The sequence below is a fragment of the Rhopilema esculentum genome, chromosome 5 (assembly GCF_057945365.1).
Source record: "Rhopilema esculentum isolate cy_ngs chromosome 5, ASM5794536v1, whole genome shotgun sequence".
In the NCBI taxonomy this organism is placed as follows: domain Eukaryota; kingdom Metazoa; phylum Cnidaria; class Scyphozoa; order Rhizostomeae; family Rhizostomatidae; genus Rhopilema; species Rhopilema esculentum.
The window spans coordinates 4,474,808-4,489,287 of NC_142819.1; the positions used below are offsets into that span (position 1 = coordinate 4,474,808).

General features: G+C 36.9%; 1 protein-coding gene across 1 annotated transcript; it reads left to right on the forward strand.

Moving 5' to 3' along the window:
- The first annotated feature begins 9,779 nt into the window (after nt 1–9,779).
- LOC135690132 (uncharacterized) lies at nt 9,780–11,889 on the forward strand. The gene has a single exon (XM_065207608.2). The coding sequence runs from the start codon at nt 10,818–10,820 to the stop codon at nt 11,514–11,516; it is 699 nt and encodes a 232-aa protein (XP_065063680.1). The 5' UTR covers nt 9,780–10,817; the 3' UTR covers nt 11,517–11,889.
- Nucleotides 11,890–14,480: the final 2,591 nt, after the last annotated feature.

Below are 14,480 nucleotides of genomic sequence, written 5' to 3' on the forward strand. Positions count from 1 at the left end.
TTAATTGGTAAGCAATAGAACACCATAAAGGACACCCTATCATCAACGACTCACAATAATGCTTTCTCTGCTGCCCTTTTGTCTCCTGGATTGTTTGCGCCTTCTCCCGTATCTAATCTCAGCAGTAGCTGAAACTAATCAATCTATCTTCCTGTGATTAACTGAATGGACCTTCCATGTAGATTTGTTTTCAAGTGACCGAACCCTCATTAAACTTTTATCATCATTGTGATTTTAACATTTTGGAACTAATTTACTTCGCGCTTGCTTTCAGGGCTCTCTACCCAGCCAAAGCGTTTGGTATAAATGCAAATGCTCGACTTTCTGCTAATGCGCATCATTTGTGTTGACTGAACAAGCTCTAAATGTAAGGCAATTAGTGTTACTGAATTCATGATTGTTGATAGTATAGAAGAGTTATGTACACGCCTACAAAGACACGTGCTGGCAAGCATTCATAGACTCGCGTTTATATATTTGTATGTAGTTAAGGCTCATGCTCAAACGGCATGCTTTGCGATTTCAGAACTTCAAAACCAGCGAAATATCGTTTCTCCAGCCCATTTCTACTCGCGTAAAAAAACAAATACCGCAAAGCATGCCGGTCGCACAAAAGCCTTAACGATGATGAGGGCTGTCAATAATCTCAGAAAAGGCCGTTTTTGTTTTTATCCCATTGAAGATGAAACATCTAGCGACGAGACTACAGTTCTATGGACGTTCTTGGTCTTGACCGATCTTCAGTTAAGCCAGTTCAAATACATTCTGGAATATTCTGTAGGTACCAAGAAAAAGCATAAAAGTTTTCAAGCGAGAAGAAATTTGCATGTTACGAATTCATTGAGTTTGATGTTGAAATAGTTTTGACAAGAAAAGTACTTTTAGTCGGAGATTTCTTAGAACTACTTTGCATACTCCATGCCAGTGTCTCACTTCTTCCAAACTAATCACCACCTTTTTCATCCAAGTCTCATTTTCTGCAGATTTTCTGTATTCACAACTGGGTATATGAATTTCCTAGCTTCAAAATTTCGATCATTTCATTCTGAGGTTTTTTACACTGAAATAGTGCCAGAAGAAAAGCGTAAGCACGTTTTAAGATTTGTGCTTTTCCAAAGCCTTTTTTAGGATTTTTGTACAACCGAAAAGTTGTTTTCCCAAAGGCATAGGAATCAAAAGGCAAGGCGTTTTAAGCACCGCTTCCCAGTACACTAATAACTACCTTCGGAAGCAATGTAATGATAAATACAAATGCAAAAAGTGCTCAACTCTTTTGCGGAAAAATTACTGTTTTGGATTGCTGTATGAACTGATGACGAAAAGATTATTTAAAATGAAATTATTCGCTGCTTTCATTATTGTGTCAAGGAATTTCGATTCCAAAAACTGCCATGCAAATCAAACCGTTTCAGTGTTCATATGAATCACCACACGACAACACCTCATTTTTCGGATTACTAGAGGCCTCGAATCCCCAAAAAATCTTTTTAAAACGGGCCATGTTAGTAATTGATTCCTCCAAGGATCAACAACTAACAACCATGAAAAGTGTCTTTATTCCGGAGATTAATAGTATATAGGTTTGTCCATTGTGTGGTTTTAGCATTCTGTTGCATTGGTGCCCAATTGTGGATTTTATTGCCTTTGAATACCTTTCATTTCGGCAGACAAGGCGTAGCCACCTATAATCAGACTGAGATAAGAATTAAATGAGCTTATTCATCCAAATGAGTAGCCTGCAGTCAAAGACCTGCGCAGGAAGCACAAAGATAACACTGCCATTTTAGTTGCCTAGTGTTGCAGCGTAAGAATAACAACATCACAAACAAATAAGTGCAAACAACAAATTGCTTTCTAGCCGAGTCAATCCATTATTGATAATTTTCTGTGGTGCAGCTATTGTCTGTGCAAGCAAATACGGCAGATGGATGAATGGATTACTTTAGGCTCTGTCTCTTGTTAGAGTCATATTTTTAAAGCATTGTTACTTCACCAAAAATGCAAGTTTATAAACGCGTCAGCTTACTGTAATTTAGTCGACTATTCAGTTCAATTGTTGGCGTTTCATTATGTCATATCTAAGATGAGCGTACATCTATTTAGGGTCCGCTGTCAGAGTTTTTCGGCCAAGCTGCAAAAGCTAGGAGTAAGAACCATCCAATTAACCCCGAAGATAGAAAATCAGACAACTTTATCACGAAAGTCTTCAGATGTATTACATTGCGTGGCCTCTAACCTACCTCCTCTGGAAAACTATCGATTGTCGTTAGGTAACTATTGAATAAGTTAAAGATTTGGATGCGAAAATGACACCCTACACGATCACTTGCGCGTGGTATCAAAATGGTGCCCTATTCTAAGCTGCAAGTATCATGCTTCTCTTTTCCTTTCATTTTGATAATATATATTTAAAAAAAATGCCGGCAATCGTGTTTCGAAATTCTTAGTCAAATCTCTGTTATCCTACCAGTTGATGTTACGCGATTAGACAAACTGATGAAAAAATAATGGAAGTATCATCAAGTCAAATGTTATTATTGACCACGCGTGTGCTAAATGCTTTTATATTATCAAATAAATTAATTTTTGAAAATAACATATAATCGACGCCCTGCCTAAGACGTCTACATTGTCACTAGCCTTCTCCAACGACTTTCAATTGTTGCCAGATTTTTCTTGGAGGTCGACAAATTTTGAATGATGTTGGATTGCTCCGCCATTGAATATACCTTTTATTTGCTTAGGCATATAGTTATGACGTCCTAAGTTTTTATCTTTAATATAATTTTCTTTCAATTTTGACGACGTTGTCTTTTATTTTGTTACACGACAAATCTGCATGCTTTCGCTTGATTTTGGAACTGTTTAGCAGTAGCGTCACGCAAATTATCAAATGCTTTCACCCTTATCTCTATATTTGTCACACATTTTCAAATAATGGTTGCCACCATACTCCTTAAGAATCACTCACTTTTAGGGCCTGTTCACACTACTCCGTTTTCAAATGAAAACGGAGTCAAACTAATTCGTTTTTGCCTTGCGTTCACACTACTCTGCTATGAAAACGGAGTCGTTTGAAAACGCTAATGAAAACGGATACTTTCGAATACGGTGCGTATTGAACACGCTCCGTTTTCAGTGAGAACACCAAAAGCGGAGACTTTTGAATACGCTAACATCGGCAGCAAATTACGTGCTTTGTAGCACACCAAATCTCAAAAATTTTGAATTGAGAATTCACAATGGACTGGTAACTGTTACAACAAAGTTTTTCACGATTTACTTTTATTTAATTTCATTCATAATGACGCCAATTTGTTGAGGATTCGTGAACGCCTCTTTCCAAAAATGAGGCCACCAACAGCGTTTTTGTTGGAGTATAGTGTGAACACCTATCGTATTCACAGCGTATTCATATGGAAACGGATTAGTGTGAATGGACATCGTTTTCATGAACGAAAACGGAGCGAAACGAATACGGAGTAGCGTGAGCGTAGCCTTACTTTTAGTACTTTTAGTACTTCAAATTATTGTTGCCACCATACCCCTTAAGAATTACAACTTACTTTCAGTACTCACTTTTTAATTTGCATTTAATTGATGCCTTAAAATTTCACAATTTCTATTTGGAATTTTATAAAAAAAAAATTTTTAACAATAAATTCTAAATCAAAAAGCCAATTATTCCGTTCAAAATTTCAAAATTCTCACGTTTTATTCCGTGAATGCTGTTAATGACGAACAGTGTTTGTATATCTTAAGGCCGATTTCCATTTGACTGAGCATGCGTAATTAAAATCAAGTGGTCTCGATTTTGCGTCCGCTGTGAGCGTCAGAAAGTTGATAGGGTCTCAACTTTTTTGTGCGCTCGGCCACTTGACAGCAGCACTTAGCTACGCATGCTCAAATTTGGGCACCACGGCCGCGCGCACAAAAAATGTCAAATGGAAATCGGCCTTTAAACTGTTTGCTCTATTCATAACCATCTTCAAAGCGAACTTGATAAAATTAAAAGAACACTAGGGTAGGGGACCAGCGAACGGTCTGTCATGATGTAAAGCGCTAAAATTGAAATAGAAGGGTCTTTATGATAAAGATATAGCGGACTCTGTTGATGATTTCGTGATCATTTTCAAAGATTCTTTTGTGAAACCTGGACAGGATTCTTGACAAGAATAAACACTAGCCCTCGCAGGATTGCTATGAAAGAAGCATTTCCCATGTTTTCATTATGAATATTATATTCTGAAATGTACAGTGCATCAGGGCATTTTTTAAGAATTTTCCACTGGTGGGGCACTTGAGAAAATAGCATATAGATAAAGGAAGAATTTACAGATAAACAGGCTTTCAAAAATAGACTTTGTGAATTAGAAGGGGAATCACATATAGAAGCAGCAGTTCCAGGGAAAAATGAATTGAGATTTGAAACCTGTTCAAAGAAGATTTCATCCACACATATCTCAAATAAAGTAAAAAGTAAAAAAGGTCACCGAATCATAAGTGCACTTAAGTGGTGGGGCAAACATATTCCACTGGTGGGGCAATGAAAGGGGCTGGTGGGGAATTTCCCCACTACTTTATATGTTAAGAAATGCCCTGCAGTGCATGCGAACTGAAAGATTCTTAGAGGTTGTGCCGCTTTTTCCAGATTATTTCACAGTCAACAATATTAACCATCTGACGAAAAAACTATTGTTTTTCATTTGCAACATCCCAATCTTTTCCATCAAGTGAGGATGAAAATTCTTTGTCCAATTTGTATTTAACCTTAACATGAAGAATTTTAAATAGTATTTTCAAAGTGCCCACTTTCCAGTGCTGTAGTTCATTGCAATGAATATCGAAGGCGTATCATTCCTTTGTTTACCTTGATACCTGTCTTCAGGCAATTACCCTTATCTCTGATTACCTGTCCCCGCTTTGTTTTATGAATTGTTTCTTCAAGGTTTTAAAACGTAAGCTCGTTTTATTGATTCAACTGGTGATTCTTTATCGCTCACTTTGCTCAACGGATGTTCAAAATTATTTAAGGAAGCGTTATCATGCATTGGTGCAATGTAACCGGTTCGAACAAACTTCTTGATTCAACTGTTATTTGTCATTCCACCATGCTTTCTTCAAGACTTTCTTCTGTCAACACTGTTTTTTGTAATGATGTTTTGCTTTCCTTTCTTGTCAGAATCTCTTTCTAAATACAGCTCTCTCTAGTATTATACTTAAGTGCCCCATTCATTCTAATCAAGTATCCCTATAGGCTGTAGTGACGTTTTAGGCCCATTTTCAAGTAAAGGGCATCTTCAGCACATGAAAGACCGATTATAACAATTATTTTTATCTAATTGTTTGGTGTGACTCTTTATCTTCTTTATTATAGTATTTTTTCTCCCTTGTAAAAGCTTATGGCTGGACATATTCTCATAAAGAATAAAAAAGAGAGATTGTTTTCGATATGTAAGCTTCTTTATGGAATCATTGTATTACCCAATTCTATGTTACAACTAGAAATTAAATGTTGAGGTTCCCCTGAAAGACGAATGCATATGTAGTAACGGCATTGAATATATATGCAGCACCACTGTTGCATCAAGCAGAATACCTCGTAGATGATTGGAGGCAAACACCCGGTTAATATGCAAATGCCACAGATCTGTTTGAGATATTACAAAAATACATCTTTCAGGTAGAGAGTCCGACCCAGAATGTCACTTTGCGGCAATCGTAGCTAGGAGCAATACCTCGAGAGCAAACCACTTGAAAGAAGATAGAAAAATACGGTTGCTTTTGTGTTTAATATACATTTAAGTGTCAGATGTCAAAGGGGTCACTTCGGCGTGAATGAAAACCAGCTTCCCATTGAGTGGAAGCCACACCATAAGATGCCGATGCGTTTCGTCGGTGATCCTATTTGATTGTTCGTAGCATTGAAAATAAACACGGATTCTGTGCCTCGCTCTCGGTGTCCCTTGTCTCCCGCGTTCGGCCAATAATGGAATAAAGCCTTCCATTGGGCATTTACGCTTTAATCGGACAACCAGTCGCCTGTCAGAATGGTCTAGGTTTACAATCAACAGAATAACTCCGCTGCGATGAAAGCTAAGCGCCGACTCGTATTTGAATTGTTAACCCGTTTTTTATTTTGCTTGCCTTGTCATCTCTGTGTTTTTTCCTATAATGAAACTGGCTTTTCTTGATGCTCTCAAGTAATTGCCAGCAATTGCCAGTCAACCCCGCCCCTTTTTATGGGATAGCAGACATAGAAATGTAAACATTTCCGCGTATTTAGAAATTTCCGCGTAATCAGAGCAGCCAAAATGACTACCAACAATGATTATAAATAAACAAAAAAACTTCTCATGTTTTTACCAAAGGCCTTTTAGATACCATGTTATTAGCGAGTGTAATATGAGAGCTTGAGGTGTGTCCAAAATAGTATATGAAGGAATGGTGCCTATCTTTAATGCACTTCAATACCGAGATTTATTAAGACATTCATCTTAAAGAGACCTTTAAAGGGGCAAGATGGCAAGGAAGCATTCTATCGTGTCGTTAACCTATCGTTAACCATATAATATAGCTATTGATTACTGCTGCTTAACCTATTTTTAATCTCAATGACACGGTGGTGAAAAGTATGGGACAAACATAAGCTGTAAGATCTTTTAGAATTAAGAAGATTTAAGTGTTTCTATGAAAGACCCATTAATTCAGGGATCTATGTGCCTTTACAAAATAACAATGTTTTTCTTATAAATTGCATATGACACTGTGAATAGAATGTCTAACAACAGATCTAGGCTGATATCGTCTAGAAGCTTCTTCAAAGAAATCCCCTTGAATTCCGCTTTAAAGCTTAAGATTTGCCAATTTACGAAAAAAATGTTCAAAATCATTTTATGCATATAGGGAAACTATTTTCTTCCCAACGTGGTCTTTTTAAACTCATAGAGATCGAAAAATAGGAAAAGACAAGCATGACTATATCGATGCAATTATTTATTGATTTATCGAAAGGCTTTGAATGTCTACCAAAAAATATTTTGGCAAAACTGTATTTCTAGTGAGAAGAACGCAATTCTTTTCTTCATATCTAAAATACCAGCATTTTGATATAAGGAAGTGCTTTATAAGGAAAGTAACACTTGGATAGGCAAAATATTAAAGAAATTGTTGCAACGGATGAGATTTTGATAAGGAATAAGGAAAGTACACTGTTTGAATGCACGCGTTTTGCATACAGAGATATGAAGCAGCTAATGTGAAGTCGAGCACAGTACATGTCGTGACCCCGATACGCATGTACGTTCGTAAATTATTTTCAATTATTCATTTTTGCTCGTCCTCTACCATGTTTATCACCCTATATTTACTTGTTGCTAGTTTTATTTCAAAGAAAAAAGAAACAAAGGAATTGCTAAGGAATTTCGTGTACCCAAGTTTATGAATTTTCAGTACTAAGCATTACACGAAATCGCTTAAAAAAGGGCATGTATTTGTACAACATAAACCAAACTATCAAAATTAAAGGAAGATACAGCCCGTTAGGGTGGCCATGGACATAGATTGCCACAAGAATCAACACTTTAGCCTATGCTTTTTAATATTTTTCTGACATCTAATGAAACGATTGGAATATATCTTTAATTAAGGGTTTCAAGACGGGGACTGCAATTAAGACAAAGATGACTTTGAAATAGACAAAAAGTTTAAAATTTATAAAGGTCATTCTTTACCAATGTGACTTTGCTTGAATTTCATGTTTATAAAAATTTTCAATGAGATGCTCATAACGATAAAATTTGTAAAAGGCAATGGAAGATCAAATTTTCCCATAAGACTAACAATGCTCGTGCAAGAGAATAACATTATTTCAAATTGTTTTGTACTGTAAATTTCTTATGATGGACTATTTTGTACTTAAAACATTAATCATACCTTTGCCGGTAAAGTATCTGCCTTGAGCAATCCCTGAAACTGCTTTATGCTTGTCTTAATTATTGTTTATTCATTATTGTAAAAGCAAGTATCAAATAGATTAAATAATGCGATACAATCGTATAACTAAGACAGAATTCACTTTTCCATTGGGCATCCAGAGAGTTTTCTTGCTAACCTCAGAGTTTACCTCGATTCTCTAGTGAGTTTTTGCCGAACGCTCCTCTCCGCGCTAATCCATCTGTTATCTGCTTTGTTACCATATTTATTCCTAATCACCTATTATTAAACACTTTTTTTCTACCCTTTTTAACGTCTCCAAGTTGATTCCACCTCAGACAGCCTTAAGTCATTACTTTGTGCTTCGATTGATTGACACTAATCACTTTGCTTCTCCCTTGGCAAATGCACATTTTCCTTAATCTTTTCAATACAAAATATTTATTGCATCGCCTAAAACGGATCTTGCAGAAACAGCATTAATGTATCAAAAATAGCTGCTCGTGGTTTTGTAGTTAATTGAACTTGACATGATATCAAAAGTAGCTACGTATGCTCACAGTGTTAATATTGTTTGCATAATTGGATCTCTTTTATATGCGAGCATCAGTATCTGTTAAGAACAGCTGGTTGACTTTGAAGTTTGTAGTCCACAACTAAAGATTTGAAGACTCCGCTGGTCGCCTACTTTGCCTTTGAACTGACAACAGGTTGATCGTCTGAGAGTAGGTGGTCACGTACAAGGTTTTTCTTTGTCCCTTTGTATGGCTGCCCTAGGCAGCTAGTGTCGAGGGTCTACCCTGGCGTTCGGAAACAAGGGAACATGGCAACAAATGGTACAGGAACATGGGAAAAGCTTAAATTTTCCACTGGGAACATGGGAATATTATTTCTAGTTTAAGGGAACAAGGGAACATTTTTTTATTTTCAAGGGAACACGGGAGCAAGTACCCCCTCCCCCTTGTACCTGAGTACAGTGCTATTAATTTTATTCTATCTAATGATAAAAAACAAAATATATATATGGAGGTTTTATTCTAGTTTTTACATCTGAAAAGCATTCTGACGAATGACAAAAAATGCTTTGACTCGCAGAATTCTTTCAAACGGAAATGTAGCTCGATTCCTAGAATTACAACGTGAAGTCCCTGTGAATATTATATGAAATTTGTTTAGAATGTTGTTGTGTTTATCAGCTTAAAGAAATTTTTTGAAATTTCTATATGTAAAGAATGTGATTAAATCGATAGTATAAGAACTTTTGATTTTCAGTTCCATTAATCTACCATTTATATCTAAGTACTAATCCTAAATATGTCTCTAGAGGAAATTATGCTTGGACAGGAAGTAAGAATTAACTCCATTCCCGCCACTTTCACTCCATTCCCGCCGCTCGAACACCAAGTCTTTAAAAGAGGCTTAATCAAGGCGTGCTATTACTTGCTAAAGGAAGCATCGAGCACATTTCACCCTGCCCTTAAACCCTTTATTCCCAAATAGGTTCTTTTCGTTAGCCTATTCATAGTTTCTTCTCTTTTTGTCTTTATTTCTTTTCATACCACGAGTTAAATGCCAAATAGGCTGCCCGTATGTATGGCAAGTACATCGGCCTTAATGGAGAATAATTTATCTTTACTTTTCATTCCTTGCTTGCAATCAAACTGTTTTCCATTTTCCCCAGTTTTATAATATTCTTTCAGATACACAAATATACATCTCACCCAAATGCGGTAATTTTTATTTAGGATGCCAAATTAATTTTCTTTTTCATCCTGAGGACTGTCAGTATTCGAAATTTTTGCATTTTTATTGCGAAATATGAAATTATTGTCTATCATTCCATTAACACCGTTCCGAAAAAAGAAAGCCTGAATTATTGTAAGGGTTTATTTTTGCTATTATATCTAATCACAAAAGTAATCAAAACAAACTTTGAATGCAGTCTTCAGACGTTAGCTCATATCCTAAGGAATCTTTGTGTGTATCCATGACATAATATGTCGATCGGCACCAAGCAAAGCAGACTTGTACGTAACTACCTCTGGGTTCGATTTGGCAGGTGTAGTGTTTGAGCCCTTTGTTCGGGCCAACAAAACGCCTAATGAGAAAGTCGGTTTCTCACAATCAACGTATGCGTTGATTACCCGGCTGATCTGGGAGAAATTTTTTGTCTTGTTTTAACTTTCTTTCATTTTCAACTGCTTTACAGGAGAACTAGCTTCAAAACACAGCTTCATTTCCTCGCCTGCGTGTTGTATGTTGCGAGATATAAACATTTTATCATAATGCGTGTAATAGTGTTAGTATTTTCACAAACATTTCTATAAGTTGGTGGCTGGATTGTTAAAAGTCATTGAGATTGTTGGCTCCAGACCTTTTTCTGCTTTATTGAAAGCAGCGACTAAAATACCTGACAGGATCCTTCTCTGCTCATTCGCTCTGAAGAGGACCAGGACAAAGGTTCTACTCTTCATCTCAGAAGTTTTTATCAGATATTGAATCAGTAACTGTCTTTTAGAGAGTTTGGGCAATATTCTATTATATCAAGAGCACAGATTTAAAGGCTGTTTGTTAAAATAGACAAGCTGTGTATCGAATCATTGTGGTAAACAAACAATTCATTTTACGCTCGTCTGGAGAAAAATAAGTCAAGTTTGAAGGAGACTGGACGAAACGGACAAGCTTGCAACAGAGTTTTGAGGAGAACAAAGAAAGCAATTTCTGCCCATCCTTATTACCTCATTACACAAGGACTTTTTAAGACAGACTTTGGCAAGTAAAGGGTAAAGGGTCAGCTGTGAAGAAACGCGCTGTCTCTTCTGTTGTAACGAACTGATCCTTATTTTGGTTTGTGACAAGATAGTCTAACCAAGTTACTTATAATGGAAATGTCTTCCTCAACAATGCCATCAAAGTCACACATCAAACGACCGATGAACAGCTTCATGGTCTGGTCGAGAGAAAAACGCTGCGAAATATTAAAGAAACACCCTGGTATTAACAATGCAGTTGTTAGCAAAACTCTTGGAGCAGCTTGGAAGAGCCTCACAGATGAAGAGAAGAAGCCATATGTCTATGAGGCCCAAAGATTGGCAGAACAACACAGAGATGACCACCCAGAATACAAGTATCGCCCAAGAAGAAAGAAGTCTCGGGCAAAGGCGATGAAGAATTCAGAGGATATGTCGCCTGTGAAAGTTTCACCAACGCATCATCCAGCTAATGTACCCTGCATGTGTCACGTACAAAAGGCGCCAACAGAGTATCATAGCCCACCCCGATTTCAGCACCCGATGATGGCCCCTGGACCTTATCCTTATCCATCCCAGTTTTACGAATATCCATCACCAATGTGCTGTCCCCATGATGTGCACCCTTATAGAGAAAAGGCCAGTTTCGGAGCGTTTATTGAGCGCCAAGAAGCGATACACCGATCAGCCGGCTATTACGCTAGGGAATATGAAGGGAAATGGTCAGAAGCCTACAAGCCACCATGTACGCTTGGGTGTTGCAGTCCAACTGAAGAGTACATGAGGTACATGAGGTATACTTCAGCGTCGAAAGAGATCGCACCACGTTAAATATAGCGCGAACATTCTTATGTAATGTAAGTCTGTACAGAAAAATAATTTTCTACGCAAATAATATTTTGAGATAACTAGATTTCCGAGAATAAAAACTAGAAGTTCTTTCTGTAAGAAAGTTGGCAAAACAGCGAATTGTCTCTTTTCAAGCAGGAATTGTTAAACAGGGCAAGATAATTAGCAGCTAGATATCTAGTGAGATTGGACATTTTAAGTTTTGAGATAAGAATGTCTGTAATTAGATGCCCGTGTATAGAAAAATTGTGTTAGTGTTTGTAAGCATAGTTGTAAATATGTGTGCTGCACAGAATGAAGAATCATTAAATAATATTGATATGTTATAAGGTGATCATTGTTATTTGTTGTCAAACCTGTTATCTTTCTCATGCAGGTATTCCACATTCTGCGTAGTATTAACTATAATGGCTAAATTCTTCAAAGCTCTTGTATTTTGAAGCCAATGTAACAAGTCACGATATTTTCGCACTGCTAACTGGCTATTCAAAAAATTTCTTTGAAATTCCATCGAGGTGATTACTGTAATGATATTCGAAATGATATGAGACTATCAGTCAAATGCTTTCAAGTATTGGTCAAATTATTGAAGACTGTGCGAGGTGATAGGTCTCAAAAGTCGAGTTTTAGCTGAAACAAGATTAAATTAAGGTTCACATGAACGTAGGTTCTTTGATGTAATATCGATTGGGATATGACAAGAAGGAAAGAAAGAAGGGAGATCAAAGAAAGGAAATAAAGAAATTCTGGTTATCATGGAGGACATTATACATTCCCACTTGGTCACTGACTTTTGAACATTTCCGAAAATATAGTTAATACACTGTGCAATTAAAACAAGCGAATAAGAGTCTCTGTTAACGCAACTTTTATGCAATTTTGTTTAGAATGAAGAAACGCAGATAGTTATCATTACAGAAATTTTTTGTCAAGCTACACAAAAGGGTTGTGAAAAACAGATGCTGTCTGTTACTTCACTTTTAACTCAGATTTTAGATCGGACAAGTGATGTCCTTCAAGAATGTACCGTAGGCGTTTCTATGAATGCTTTTGCCTTTCCATGAATGACATGAAATTTTTCTTGCAGTATTAGACTACTATTGGTTTTGTAACAATTTATTTAGAAAAGTCATAGACTTTAAAAAGCGCGTGTAAAGAAGGAGCACTCGCAGCGTTTTCTCCGGAGAGCCTTTGGGTTCAAACATTATAATCAGTTGTACCCTGTTCACAACAAACGGACAATGGCCAATTACAAAACAAGTCTGAACAAAAAACAGCATGTGATACACACGGATGACTAGGCACACTTTCAAAGCACAAAAAACATATTTGCTTGTACAGTGGTCACAAGCAGATTGCAACAACGCGTGGAACTTTATGCGCTGTTTGTTTTATCAGATTATTAGCTGGTACAATTGACCTTCACTTGTCAAAGCTTTTTCTCGTGGTACCAGCTTAGCTGTCAAATACAAACACATTCTATAGAATAAATAAGCCCGTAGTAGTTCATTTGCAGTTTTATCCAATTAGCAGGTAGACACTTTAGAAAGGTTGCAGATACCTTGTTCCTATGTTGATGATTTCGTGACCATTGAGAATTTTTTTGAGCTACTGTAAGAAATTCTTGTAAAGATCCTAAAAGCTATTAATCTTAAATCACTGGCAAGCAAACTTTTGTTGTCACATTGCAAATACCGCCTTTTGGTATACTGTTTGCTGGCCAAGAGTAAGAATTTGCCAAAGAGCATCCAATTTTGGAGTTCTTGGAAATTTCAAATAGAAGATTTACTGCTTCGTTTAATTGGTCTTGGCCAACTTGAGGCCGCTGGCATTTCTCTCGGTGGTTTTTCTTGTGTCGTTCTGTATACCTGTTACTCTTCCAGCTACCTAATATATCACTCCACTTTATTTTACATGCGTGCTTGCGTTTTTAATTCACCTCTCCTTCTGTCGTGACTAGCGCAAGTCTCTTACCTTTTCCAATGCCATACTTTCTCAATTGGCCTTGTTTGATTGGCCACTCTTACGATCAAGCTAACCGACGCTTAGCTCATGATTTTTAGGCATTCATGCTAAGGCCTATATCTCGGTTTTGCCTACTGTCCAACTCTCGCACCCATACAGTGCAATCTTTATTAACGTTTTAATTTTCTGCGTTTATGGCTGAGGCTTATGTCTAGAGATGCCCGTTGTCAATTTCGACGTTGCTTGCGGTACAATTTTGTAGCAATGCGTGATTCTAAAACGTAAGTCTGTCAAAGTTTGAATGCCGTACAATTTATTTATATCAATAAAGTGAACAATGTTAAATCACATTATATTTGCCAAAGAAGTATATATGTTAGATTTTTAACAATCTGCGATTGAAGAGGCATCCTGGCGACATATCAGTTTTTGAGATTATCTTGCAGATTTTGAGAGCCGTTGATAGGATTTTTGGAGAAAAGTTTTGTTGCTTTATCAAATTACGTAGGCACGCATATTTTGATAGCAAGTTTGGCAGTTTTGCGTCGCCCTGTCCCTAAATTCATCTCGTTGTCTCTCGTAGACAACTGCTGCTCTATTTGTTTACAGAAGCCTTTCTGTAAAAGGTCACCTTAGAAATAGAGTGCAAATAATTCCACAATATTGTTAACCCTCTATTGCTGCAACATCGATAGTGGATTACTGCAATTTCAAAAGGTGATTACTGCAATTTCAATATGTGATTACTGCAACATATATAATATGTTTGTAAAGTCAAAGGTGAGTAAGGTTAAGGTTGGTGTAAACATTGAGTTAGCATCAGCGCAAAACCAATGATTTGGAGATTTTCTAGATCTCTCAATCAGATCATCAGTCTTAAATGGCTCTAATCAATGAATTCAATTTCTAGCAGTAGTAACTTGGAAATGTGACCTGGTTTTCCTGTTTTCTCATCAGCTTAGAATTTAGGCCAGCCTTTGA

Bases quoted from the DNA above. Each gene is read 5' to 3' on its own strand.
- LOC135690132 (XM_065207608.2), top strand. From the start codon at position 10,818: ATGGAAATGTCTTCCTCAACAATGCCATCAAAGTCACACATCAAACGA.